The sequence below is a fragment of the Canis lupus genome, chromosome 6 (genome assembly GCF_048164855.1).
Source record: "Canis lupus baileyi chromosome 6, mCanLup2.hap1, whole genome shotgun sequence".
In the NCBI taxonomy this organism is placed as follows: Eukaryota; Metazoa; Chordata; class Mammalia; order Carnivora; family Canidae; genus Canis; species Canis lupus.
Window position 1 is genome coordinate 25835088 of NC_132843.1, and position 13314 is coordinate 25848401.

At 43.4% G+C, this 13314-nt stretch overlaps 1 protein-coding gene across 9 annotated transcripts in view; it reads right to left on the reverse strand.

The window, feature by feature from the left end:
- The window catches only part of NOL4 (nucleolar protein 4), a 521978-nt gene that overhangs the window by 382877 nt on the left and 125787 nt on the right, over nucleotides 1-13314 (reverse strand). The window contains exons 1-2 of one of the 9 annotated variants that reach the window (XM_072829188.1): nucleotides 7005-8048; nucleotides 6009-6624 (exon numbers count right to left, since the gene is read on the reverse strand). The exons of 1 other annotated variant lie outside the window; for it this stretch is intronic. In XM_072829188.1, coding sequence (XP_072685289.1) covers nucleotides 6009-6272 — 264 coding nt within the window. In that variant the 5' untranslated portion in view covers nucleotides 6273-6624; nucleotides 7005-8048. Of the gene's footprint in view, nucleotides 1-4779; nucleotides 4801-4985; nucleotides 5754-6008; nucleotides 8053-13314 lie in introns of those variants that run through there. 7 more of the 9 variants (XM_072829192.1, XM_072829194.1, XM_072829204.1 and 4 more) reach the window with 7 other exon arrangements.

A 13314-nucleotide genomic window follows, 5' to 3' on the forward strand; every position in this document is an offset into this window, starting at 1 on the left:
GAGAAGTATTTATTAATACCAGTTTTTTGAATTGCATGTTTCTCTTTTTCTTTTGTTATATTTTGATGATATTATGTTTTATGTTTCTTGTTCAAATTAGCATATAATCACAATCCCAGTTTTGGAAAATTATTTCTTCCTGTCCATATCAATCATTATATCAATCAATCACTATACCTAATCTTATTTTGGCATATGTGTTTAGACAGACATCTATAATGATGCTCATAATTAGCTAATGGTTAAATCTCAATGCGGGATCTAATGTAATTTAAAATTTCTCTCCTTTTCACTTAGATTTTTTAAATAATGAAAATGTATCACTTTTACAAAATAAAGTCATTTTTATTTTCTAAAAAAATAAATATTAGAATATACACATTCATAAAGATGTATATTAACTACTTGTGGCAGTGTGAGCTTGAGTTTATAACATATACCTAATTATAATTACATCATGGTGTCCTTGCTTTCTTAATAATACTTAGAACAGCTTCAATTTTTTAGCATTTACTATGTGCCAGACAGATACTACATATACTATATGCTTATGAATTATTAGTCTTATCTGAAACTACTTAGGCAAGTATTATTAGTGTCATTTACCAAGAAGAAACTTCTTATTTAAATTTCCCCTGACACACAGCTATCATAAATGTCAAATCTAGTATCTAAATCTTCCTCTGGATCTATACCTTGCCCACTATGCCTTGTTTCCTGCCATCTATGTTGTCCATGAAGTTTATTTTGTTATCCCAGGACTATCAAAATGAACATAACCTAAAATACAGCAGATTCACTTTAATCTTTCCTAGTTAGATATAGGAAGTCTTAGCAAATCCAACAGCTATTAGTGAAAAGAGCTTCATGGTCTTGACATGGGATTGAAAACTCTCAGAAGTTCTGCTGCTACATCCCTGTATTTGCTTCTTGATCTTTCTCTATCCTATGCACAAAGTCTAGAGTGTAAAATCTTGAGAAGCAGGATCTCAGCTGGTTCAGAAGTTTATTGATGTAATATAAATGAGTGCTGAATCTTGCCCTGCCTGCCTCCCCTCCTCCACTATGCTTATTAACAAGACAAGGAAGACAGTGAAAAGTCAAGCACCAGTATCTTAGGAAATATGTGTGGGCTAGTCTTCACATATTAACAGGGTCTGATTTCCTCCATAAATTCAGGGAAGTTATCTCTACCAGCCCCTTGTCCCTAAATACTCATACCACACTGGACTCTTATAAGGGTATACCCACTATTCTTGACAACCTTAATTGGCACTGTATTAGGGTTTTGCCATTGATGAGTTATACCTTACAGCAATTCTCCAGGAACCACTAAAGTCCACTTATTTTTTTTTAAGATTTTATTTATTATTCACAAGAGATAAAGAGACATAGGCAGAGGGAGAAGCAGGTTCTCTGTAAGGAGTCCAATGTGGGACTGGATCCCAGGACCCGGGATCGTGTCCTGAGCCAAAGACGACGCTCAACCACTGAGTCACCCAGGTGTCCCACTAAAGTCCACTTTTAAGCCATGTTTTTGAGACTCATGCTTGAGATCTATTTGACCCCCAAAGACCTATATTACAGAGCTCCCCAAAATACCTAAATGAAGAGGAGGAAAAAATGCATTGGTTGTCTACAGCAATGCCCATCTTGAAAGTATGGGAGATAAGCAAAACTATTATCACGATTTGCCTGTGTCAGAGATATAAAGTATCCTAAGGTGTAACTAGCATGTTACTCAGTTTTGTGTTTCTGGAATTTCTGTAGCAAATTTCAGATCAAGGCCTAATATACATATGTGCCTCAGGCATGAAGTTAGACCTGGTAGAAATGTATGCTGACTCTTTATGGGCATTATTTTCTTCGCTCTTGATATAGCATAGAGAATTTGTAACCAAAACCATAGTCAGAGAACTAAAAAAAAATCAGTGACTATTTATAAACCGGTCCATGAATATTCATTCTAATGACTATATAGTAATCAATTAGTATACACAGAAAGAACAATATGAAATCCGAGGCTGCAGATTGCAGAATTGAATAAATCCTCATTTTCAAATGACATAACTATAGATAATACATTTCCCTTCTGGATGAAAATTCATTTTATGTCCCCTGGTTACAATACATATAAAGAAGAAATACACAAAAGGCAAAAATGGGACCTAAGTGTCCGTTCCTACATATACAGTTCAAGAAAGGCATTACTCACATAACTGGAGAGTAAACACTGCCTTGTTTGCTTAAGATTGAAAAATAAATAAAAATGTGAGTTTGTCGAATTTCCTAATGTTTTATACAGCACAGCAAGCCTTTAAAAATACACAATAATGCATTAATCCAGTAGTAGTGAAAGGTTTAATGAATTTTCTGGTTATTTCCCAAGTTTACCTTTCATAATACCAAGTGGTATATATAATGTGTTGTGGTAAGTCGAATTATAAGTGTGATGCTTCAACTAAATTGTGGCCAAAACCAAAATGTCAATCAGGATGAAAAGCTTCTAAATACAAATTAAGCTGAAACTATCAAAAATATAAAACAGAGTAACCGTAGTGTTGCTGATTTAAAATGATCACTGATGAAACCTTTCCTATAATCAATAAGACATTTGCCGTATCTTTTTCAGAACTATCTTAAGTTACGCGTTACTTCGCCCTTTTAAGCGTCTGAAAGCTTTAATGAAGGAACACATAAAAATAACAGCAACAGGGTAAACACAACTTCAATGCAATGCTCAACAAAGTGCACGTGTGCGTGCAAAGTGCACACACGAGCGTGCATGCGCGTGCAGACACACATGCAGATCCTACTCCAGACCTAAAATGGCTGAGTTGCAGGATGTTGTTGCTTGGTGACCAAACAGTATCTCCTCAGTCACAGAGTAATTTAAACAGTGATAGATACGTCCCCTCAGCTTTAGGCATGGCCAGGGCAAATACTAAAGGGTATGTTGATCTTTTCTAGTATTTCACATTTTCATTTGAAGTCAGTTGTCACCTGCTTGATTTTATCCTCAATTAAATTTAGATTTTAGGGGAAAGAGTATTTGCAAAGCTGCGGCTATCCTTTTAAAGAAAATAAGAGGTAGAACCCAGCTCCTTTCGTTCTGAAAGTCCTGTTTCAATTAAGTCTACGTGGTGTGCCTACTCTGTTCTGGTACAATCTCCCAGTTGCTATTTATCAGTCTCCCTTTCTTTCATTAAACATCAGCAGTTAATTAGCCCCAGCCTGTCCTCTTCCCTTCTCTCTGTCCCTTTTCAAGGTAGTAATGATGTCTAATTACCAGCAGCAGTGGGTTCTTGCAACATCAGGCGCAAACCTCTCTCACCGACAGCACAGCCAGCCGCAAACCCTCAAACCTCAAATAGCTGGAAAGATTCTCAGTCTGTTTGAAAACACAGCACTTTATCTCAACCAAGCTACGCCTTTGACCTCAAAAAAATATACATTTTTTGTCTTTCTGGTGACTGTACTCCCGCTATTATAAAGAAAACCTTATTTTTAAGGAAGAAATCATTTGAGATGCGGAGAAACACATGATAAAAGGGGAACCTTTTATTTATTTTTTAACTTGTTGAAATGATGATTGGCTGTCTTTCAGGGAAGGCGGAGCCTATAATTCTATGTAAGGAGCAGCATAAAATTTTCATAAAGAGCAACAGAAGAGTTCATGAATTAAAAACCTCTTCAACATTTCAAAACAGGCTTGAATGAAGAGCGAAGCTCTTAAATACTACATGGAAACCACTATCTAAGAATATCACCTGATGAATTTACATTTTCTCCCATAAATATATAGAATCTCTACTGAAAAGGGAAACATGTGTTACCTTATTATTAACCGTGGAGTTGTCATTCTACATTAGATGTCTTAGCAATAATTCTGTAACAACCCTGCATAAATTTTTGAATGAAAATACGGGTATCTGAACATGTGAATACTGGTTTGAATTACTGGCACCCATAGTTCTCCTAGTGCCTCTATAGCTGTTACACAATTTATGTTACTCAGAATTTTTAATTAATGTTTTTAAAGGTCACATCTGTTTATACACATAGTGGACGTAATCAAACCCCTGCACGTATAAATTGGACCAATACGCAAGTGAAGCTATCTAACAGGTAAACAGAGGAACCTGATTTTAACATAAAAGGAATGAACAACAAACTTCCCAGCTAGCAATTGTTTTTGAAAAATATACACAATAGTATTTAATAATATATAAGTAAACATACCTCAAGTGATTATTTTATTTATTCAATTAGCCCAGTGGTGCCCCAAAGAAAATACATTCTTATGTTTTGAATCCCAATCTAAGTTATTTTTTTAAATCAGGTTAAGTTCCTTCTGATACAAATGAATCAAAGCACTTCATTCTCTACAACAGACTTCTGGCTCATCCAGATGTAAATAAACCTCAGTTCTAATCCATAAGCGTCTAGTCCTCATTATTTAGTAAACCAAGACAGTAATCTCACCATTGTCTTTAGCAGTGCCACGTTAAGGGAGAAGGCTGTGTTTATAGATCTATCTCCCAGAAAATTCCAACAATAGTACTTAAAAAAAAAAAAGCAGAACTTTTATGTGTGTTTCCATTTCACCTTTATTTCCTTTTCCCATTTTCCAAATAAATTCCAAAAGAAATATACTTCCTTCAAACGACTATCCCTAATTAATCTTGGGAAACCATTAACTATTTTCCAAACCTACAAGAGTCCTCCAAAATAGTCCTCTGAAAAACCTTTCATGCACATATTTCCAATTTAATATACCTCCGCTTGAGACAGAAGAATAGCTTGCAAGACATCTCCTTCCTAGCATCCTCCAGGAATATTGCACGGGAAACAGTTGCCAGTAAGGGGGCGGGGTGGGGGGGGAGTAGGAAAAGGAGCAAATGCTCAAGAAACCCCAAAGCCAGGCAAAAATGCAAAGGATGCCAAATACCCTCCCCCACCCCTGCTCCTAGGCGAGTACCCACCGTGGCAAGACGAAGAAAGAGGTCTTAGGGATCTGATCTGCAATCCTACTTGTAGCCCTCAGTTCCCATCTTCTCAAAAAGGAAATTGACGCTGCCGCCGCTGCCCAACCTCACAGGCTCGTGCCCTGTGAGGCTGGGATACCCTAGGTTCTCGGCGCCCAGGACCTCGCTAGCTGCGCCCGGGCTTGCAGCCTCGTGGCCGTGAAACTAGAGCCATCCCAGAACCAGGAACAGATACATACACCATTTGATCGCGCCCAAACCCATGTCTCTTTGTTGTTCATCATGTAGCCGCGGCTTTATTTATAAAAGGGGGAAGTGAGGAAGGGAATGGGGGGCGGGGAGGAGGAATCTCCAGGACCTTATCCACAATCGAAATAGTCGTGGCAAGATCTCTGGGAGTGATCGAGGCGACGGGATAGCCCCGGGTCCCCCAGGCGGTCTAACAATAAAACCTGATAGTGTCCGGGGGCGGGGGTGCGGGGAGAGGAAGGAACGCGGGGGAGGGGGGATAGAACCCCACATCTCTGACTAGCGGCACAATCGGGCTTTGTGCCAATTAGGAGACACTGGAGACGATCGATCGGAATCGTCTGTTATCAGAGCGTGCGTCTGGGGTTCCAGCGTGGCCTTTATGCTTGGTGGCGAGAGCGGGACACGCGCCCGGCGCCCAGCGAAGGACCTGGGACAATGGGCCAACCCGAGGACGCGCGGGAGGCCGCCCGACGCGGGGATGCAAGCTCCGGCACCGGGCTCCGGAGGGCTCGGGAGCCCGGAGGCGAGGAGGGCGGCGAGCTCCGGACGTGCGCTGCCGCTTTAAAATAAAGGACCACAAAGACGCCACTGCGAGGGAAACGCGCCTGGTTAAGGCGAGTGGGGACGACTTGGGGAGGGGGTTGAGAAAGGTGGGGGGCACACGAGCCAACGGTGGCTCACGGCTCCCCCTTTCTCCCCCCCCCTCGCCTCTCCCCTCCCCGCCGGCTGCTCCCGCAGACAAATAACAGAGGAAGGCGAGTCACTCACCGTGGTCTTGACCGGCACGTAAAGCACTTGCTTGGCGCAGCCGCCGCCCCCGCGGACCTCGTCCGGCTGGCCCAGCTGGAAGCCCTTCGATTTGACCCAGAATTTAAATTTGGCATTGTCCGTGGAGCTCGACTCGGAGCCGTTGAGGAGCTGGACGATCCGCTCGTATTTTTTACGGGTCACCGTCTTGGTCTTGCCTGAGTCCCCGTAAGTCCTGAGGCACCAGTCCTGGAACTGGCGGTACATGTCGCGCTCGCTCTCCATGTTCCCCGCTCCCGGCCGCCGGCCGGATGCTCCCAGCGCACTTCGCACCTGTTCACCCCGGGCTCATGAAAAATGCAGCCCCGGCCACGATGTAGGGACGCGAGGTCCCGGCCGCCGCCGGAGCCTGCCTCGGGTTGGGGGGCGGGGGGGTGGGGGGGGGACGGGGAGAGGGGAGGAGGGTCCGGCTGGGCACCAGCAATCAATGCCCTGTGCTACCAAGTCTCTGGTTCATTCGTAATTGCAACGGATGTCTCGGACGCTGGTCTCGGACGCTTTTCCTCGTCCTCTTGGTGATGGGTCTCTTTAATATTGTGTGACTAGGGCCATCCCAACAGCATCCGGCCCGGAGGACCTGGGTTTTAAATAATTAAAATCCCATTCCTTGGTTTATTAAAAAAAATATATAGATATAGATATAGATATATATCCCAATATTGACTTGGGGTGGTCCCTGGACGCCTCGCCCCGGGGCTGTGTCCGGGGCAGGGCAGGTGGAGCGCTGCGCCGCCTCCCCGCGCGCGCCCCAGAAGCTTCCCCAGCCGCTGGCCCCACCGTCCAGGAGGCGAGCGCTGCGCCTCTCTCGAAAGCAGCCGCCGGGGCCGAGCGCCTGCGAGCGCCTGCGAGCCCCGCAGGGCACCCAGGTCCCCGGGCTCTCCTTCCTCCAGGGTCCCGTTCCGCTTCGGCCTTCCCTGCGTGGGGCGTCCAGGGACTAGAAAGAGAGAAAGTTCTTACCTGTCATGTTGTTAAGCCTATCAAATCCTGCTACACAGGAAACCTTTAAGGTATTTTCTAAAAATGGTTTAAAATGTCATTTCTTCATAGGCATGTAGGCTAAATTCCAGCCCTGCAGGTAGGTTCCAGGAGTTAAGTCCCAGAATTAGCAAAACATTCACGGATATTATTTGGCCATAGTTCTATAGGAAAGACTGTGATACCCCCAAACAGATATCCGTTCCAGGGGGGATGTGGGTAAACGAAGGCAGGCCGCTGGCGGCGGGTATCCCGGATAATGATGGGGTCCCCAGACAGGACTCCTCTGGTTTCTGCTGAACTGGGTACAAGGCATAGAAGTAAGTTTATACTGCAGATGCTTAAAACCCTTTGCGTGAAATTAAAATCTAGAGAGAGATGATTTTCCCCTTGCTTGGTTACAGTTTGCAGTACACACAGGAGGTTTCGTATGTCTATTTTCCCCCTGCCACGTCATGGACACCCCTCCACTGCTCAGAGTAGCCAAATATGAGTTCCTCTGGACGATTTTTCTCAAGCAAATGAAATCAGCGGCTCCTCCATTGAGGATTTCCACCCGTTTGTTACAGAGCTGGAGACAGGGGAGTTCCCATCCTCCTCGCGCTGCGATTGCGGCCGCTCCTCTTTATTCTACTCTCTCTGCGGAGGCCCGCGCCCGTCCCGGGAGGCGGCGGTGCCCGAGAGGCGGCCCGACCAGTGCCCCGCGCCGGGTCCGCGTCCCAGCCCACCTTCGCCCCTCGTCGTCGTCTCCCAGACGAAAGCCCCGAATGGGAACGCGGAGTGTTTGTACCCACTGCGCCGCAGCTGGTCCCGGCACTTGCAAAATGGTCAGTGGCTCCCGCTCGGCCAGGCTGAGTGTGTGCGTGTCTGTGAGCAAGGGAGCGAGGGTGTGCGGTGTGCGGGGGGTGCGCTGGGTGTGCGCGCGTCTCCGGGAAGGTCTCGCGGCGGCTGGAGCCGGGACTGACAGCCCGGGCGGAGCGCGAGCAGCTCCACACACTAAACCTCTCGCCTCTCCCCTCACCCCCACCCCTCCCACTCCCCTCTCCTCCCACCCCCCCCCCCTGGCCCCTTCCAAGCTCTCTGATTGGCCAATGGGACAAAAGTTTCTGTGGAGACGGCTGGGCGCTGACGTCACGGGCAGAATTGTCCCATTTAGGGATCCCGGGGGCAGTGCGCATGCTGCAGGCTGCAGGTTAGAGGCAGGAGGAGGTAGCAGCGGGCGCGGCGGCAGCCAGGTGGCGGAAAGGAGCACTCAGCATCCAGGTGGGGGGACGACTCCAGCAGGGTTTCCATGGAGATTCCTCTGGGTCTAGCCTAAAAACAGCAGATCAGCTGACACCATTAGCTCAGGACCTAATTACTGCTTATTGGAGCAACAAATGAGGGAGAGGGCCAGCTGCAAAGGAAGAGTTTTTATCCTCCCCCACCACCCCCCACACACATACACACGCCATCTCCTCCTTTCTCCCCTCTCGGTCGCTCTTGAGTCCCGGGTGAATTCTCATTAACTTGCAAGATTCCTGCAACAACAGCTACCCTTCTCTAGAGGCCACCCGGACCGCGTTTATTCTTTTTATTTCTTTCTTTCTTTTGTATTCACACATACACACACGCCAAAAAAAAAAAAAAAAAAGCTAAAATTGTTGTGCCCAAGATTGCAAATCCGAGAAACCAAGGAGCCGACACCGATGCAAGCACACGAGGGTTTATTAGCAAGCTCGAGCTTGGGTCCAAGTATACCCGACTCAGCGGAGCGGGGACTTGGACCCCGAGGTGGGTTACAGCTGGGTTTTTATGGGCTGGTCTAGGGGATTTTCACAAGGGGTGGAGGAATTTCTTCATTCCGATATGGGGGGAAAGGGTGGGGAGTTTCTTAAGCTCTGTCTTCATTCCGATATGGGGAAAGGTGGGGGAGTGTCTTAAGCTCTGTTTTCATTCCGATATGGGACTTTCTGTCAAGGGCGGGCCTTCTGTTTTCATTCCGATATGGGACTTTCTGTCAAGGACGTTCTGCGGTTTTTCCTGTAACTGAAGTAGGGTAAAGTTCAGCTCTTGTTCACAGGGGCCTGAGATGGCTGCCGAAGCTAAGATGGCTGTACTTGTGCTAAAGCTAAACTTGAGGTGGAATGGCCCTAATTTTCTCCGCCTCCACAAAAATAAATCAGTTGTCCCGAGTCCTTGGTTTTTTTACCCAGTAAATATTAGACCAGTAGAGAGCTCAGAGAGTCTACTGTCTTAATAGAAGTCACAAGTAAGTGGATCTAATATAAGGGGGAGAGGGAGCAAAAACCACTTTCAATATGTTAAATTAGGTATTTATCTTTAGGCCAGTCATATTTTCAAAAAAATTTTCAATATCCTAAACACATATGTGGAATAAACAATTGGACAGAAACATATTTTGAAGCACCCTTGTGTGGTATACCTCACAGGAACACTGTTAAAAGTTTACCTGTGGCATCAGAGAGGGAGGGTAATTCCAAGTTGGGAGATCTGGATTGTGTTGTATATTAGTTAAATGTTTCCTAGATGATTTTGGAAGTATATTTGATCCTAGAGTGGTCATTCATTCATTCAGGAGTAAGCTGGTTCATTCTATACAGTTCACTTTCTTATGGTTATGACTTAATTCTTGATTTCAGAATTCTTTTTGGTAGCTCTTCCATCTGAAAAGTCATCTGTCCTCTAAGCCTCTTTCAAGTACTTTCAGAGCCATAACGCCTTCTTTCCTTGACTACTCAAGTTAAAACAGTCTGTCTCCAAACTCTTCTGGATAAATGTCTTTCAACCATGTTTTTTATCCTTGTTTCATGGTAAGACATATACATTACATTGATGTACAGTGCATTCATACATCTGTACTTCAAAAATGTTATGAAAAAAAGGTATTTGATTACATAGAATACACACTGATAGTTACCCGATATTCTCCTATGATCATTATCACTACTATTTGGTCAAGTGTAGTCCTAACCCAATAAATTTATGAAGCAGCAAAGGATGCCTGGCAACATGTAGTTTGGAAAACATTGTTTTAAGCATATGAACTGCACCACTCCTCGTGCCATATTTATAGTTTCACATGAGTATATTTGACTGTTCAAATGGAATTTTGATTGGAAGGCCCTTGAGAGTTTCTATTTTCTTGTTTTTTAAGGAACTCCACCACAATCAACAATGCACATGGTAAGTGCTTAGTAAATAGATTCTAAGTTAGTTAATAAAGGAAAGAGAAAGGAAAGGAAGAAATAAGCAGGAGGCACAATCCTTCGCAATTCCTGTTGGCTTTTGCTGGGTAGTATTTGGATGAAGTTGGTTCCCACTTAAGGACATACCAAGGTCTTACCATGTACCATGCTCATTATATTTATGATTATACTTGGCATTCTGATATATGGAAATTAAAACACTTTTGACATAAAGAACTCCTAGAATACAAGCAAATATGTTACCAACCCTCAGCTGTATTAACTAGATATGGCAGACTAGCAAAAAGAGAACACAAAAAATAAGTGATTATAGAAGATGCAGTTTTTTAGAAGGAAAAGACAAATAATTCACTATTGTAAGAATATTCACGCTGGAGTAAAGAAATAGAGAATTAGGATTTTAAGGGTTAAGCTTTTCAGAGCCATGAAGATTCTTTTGCCTCCAATGGAACCTAAAGTGTGCTCTGTTCTATACTTATATTCTTGAGTAATTGTGAAAATCAATTTTCTTTTTTTAACCATATCATTCCTACTTAAGATCATAAACACCTGGCAAAAATCTAAACTCTGCTTCAGCAACTCACTTCTAGACTCATTTCTCTCCTTTTTTACTTGTTTAGAGCCAGGTCTTCCCAGCTCCACCTGGAGGGTCATATTGACCCTTTTCCTTCAGCTATATGATTCATTTGACAGGCTGCCTGGAATTTAACTTGGCATTTCTCCAAGATACTTTTTCAAATTCACCTCTCTACAGAGCATATCTTCCTCAGAAGTGACTCTTTATCCCCATATCTGAACACCAATTCCCTAATCCCTGCTCGAGGTCCTGCCTGCTATTTATAAGGAGAAGAAATCAGAAAATGTTTTATCAGAAAATGGTTTAATTAAAGATAATCTAAAGTTTCAGCTAAAATCAACATAATTTTGTTATGAAAATAAAACTTCTTCCCACCTCAGGATCAGTTTGCGTATGACATTTTTAAAAATCTGGAAACTCTTATATTTTAGTATCAGTCACAAATATTTACACAACACCACATATTCATCAGTAAAATGTTATAGTCCAAACAACATATAATTTGTAATCACAAAATAAGTGGTCAAAGAATAAAAAAGCCTTCATCATATAATTATGCTTTTATTCAACATATATTTACTGAGTGCCAAATACTCATATAGGCTTTAAAGCTTAAGTAGTCAACAAGACACATATCTATATGTTGTATTCATCTAATGGAACTTAAATTTTTCTCAGGAAAAAAAAATAAACAAGGAAGTGTTGTGCCCAAGATTGCAAATCCGAGAAACCACCAAGGAGCCAACACTGATGCAAGCACACGAGGGTTTATTAGCAAGCTCGAGCTTGGGTCCAAGTATACCCGTCACAGCAGAGCAGGGACTTGGACCCTGAGGTGGGTTACACCTGGGTTTTTATGGGCTGGTCTAGTGGATTTCCAGAAGGGGTGGAGGAATTTCTTCATTCCGATATGGGGGAAAAGGTGGGAGAGTTTCTTAAGCTCTGTCTTCATTCCGATATGGGACTTTCTGTCAAGGGCATTCTGCGGTTTTTCCTGAAACTGAAGTAGGGTAGAGTTCAGCTCTTGTTCACAGGGGCCTGAGATGGCTGCCGAAGCTAAGATGGCTGTACTTGTGCTAACGCTAAACTTGAGGCGGGATGGCCTTAATTTTCTCGACCTCCACAGAAATAAACAGCACTTGAGGTGAATGCTAGGAGGAGAAAAATGGTGCTGTAATAGAAAACAATGGCAGAGTGGAGGGACTTGGTAATTCAGGGAAGATCTCTGAGTAGGTAACATTTATCATGAGACCTGAAGGATACAAAGGAATCAACCATCTGAAGAGCCAGGAAGGGGAACTACAGGCATAGCACAAAGGTTCTACAGCAAGAGTTATTAGCACTTTTGAGGAATAGAGAGAAGGCCCATACAAGTGGAGTTTACTGTGCTTGGAATGGACAGTATGGGGTATAAAGGTCTGAGTGGTCTTCTGTGGCCAGATCTTGTAGGACAGTGCTTGCCATGATAAAGACTCTTCATTCTATTACTGATCCAGCAAAAAATTAATACAGGATTTAAAGCAGGAAAATTTTTGTGATGTGATACGCATTTTTATGTTTCACTGGCCATTCTGAAGAGAAAGGACTAGAAGGGAACAAGCATGGAAGCAGGAAGACCAATTAGGAAACTTGCAATAGTTGTAGTAGCTTAGGTAGGGAATCATGGTGATAGATTAGGAAAGTAACAGTTGAGGTAGAGAGAATTGATGGATGGCAGAAATATTTTAATGATAGAAGAAGGCTCGCTGATGGATTGCATGTGGCAGGTGAGGGAAAAGATTGAGTCAAGGATGACCATATGGCTTCTGGCTTTTGTAGTACGGCTTGTGAGGCCATTGACTTAGAGCGGGGTGTTTGAGGAGGAACAGATTGGAGTTGGAGGCTGAGGTAGGAGCAGAAGTAGGTTGATGTGGAGAGGCAGGAAGAATTTAATTTCAGAGAAGTTAAATTTGAAATACCAGGAGAGTTGTTCATGTAGGCATTTGAATATAGAAGCTTGAACTACAGAGAAAAGTCTGGGCTGAAGATATAAATACAGGAATTTCAAAACCATAAGAATGAATGACATCACCTCTGCCCACATTCCTCTATCCCCCAAAAGGAAAAACCTTCATCTTTAGATATTGATTTTATATAAACTAATACCCCATGACTAAAATAGAATGTCAGACACTGAACAGCTGAAGTTGGCTACTTTTGGTAGAACACATAACAGGAAAGTCTGAGAAACACAGCAAAGCCATTTGGATCAACCCTTGGCTATACCTAGATAGGTAGTGAATTCCAAAATTGATGTGGCTTTAAAACCCTCTAAAATTTAAAAAGGAAAGATTGAAACCATCAGGTTAGACCTCTTCTGTAGGTGTACTAAAATAGGAATCTAAAATTTGAGGATGGCCTCTGAGTACATCTCTCATTGAAGGGATGGAATAGGAATTTTGGCTACTGAGTTGAGTCAATAAGAGAATGTGAGCCCTTTAGCTGTACTAGAGATTGTGATAGATGG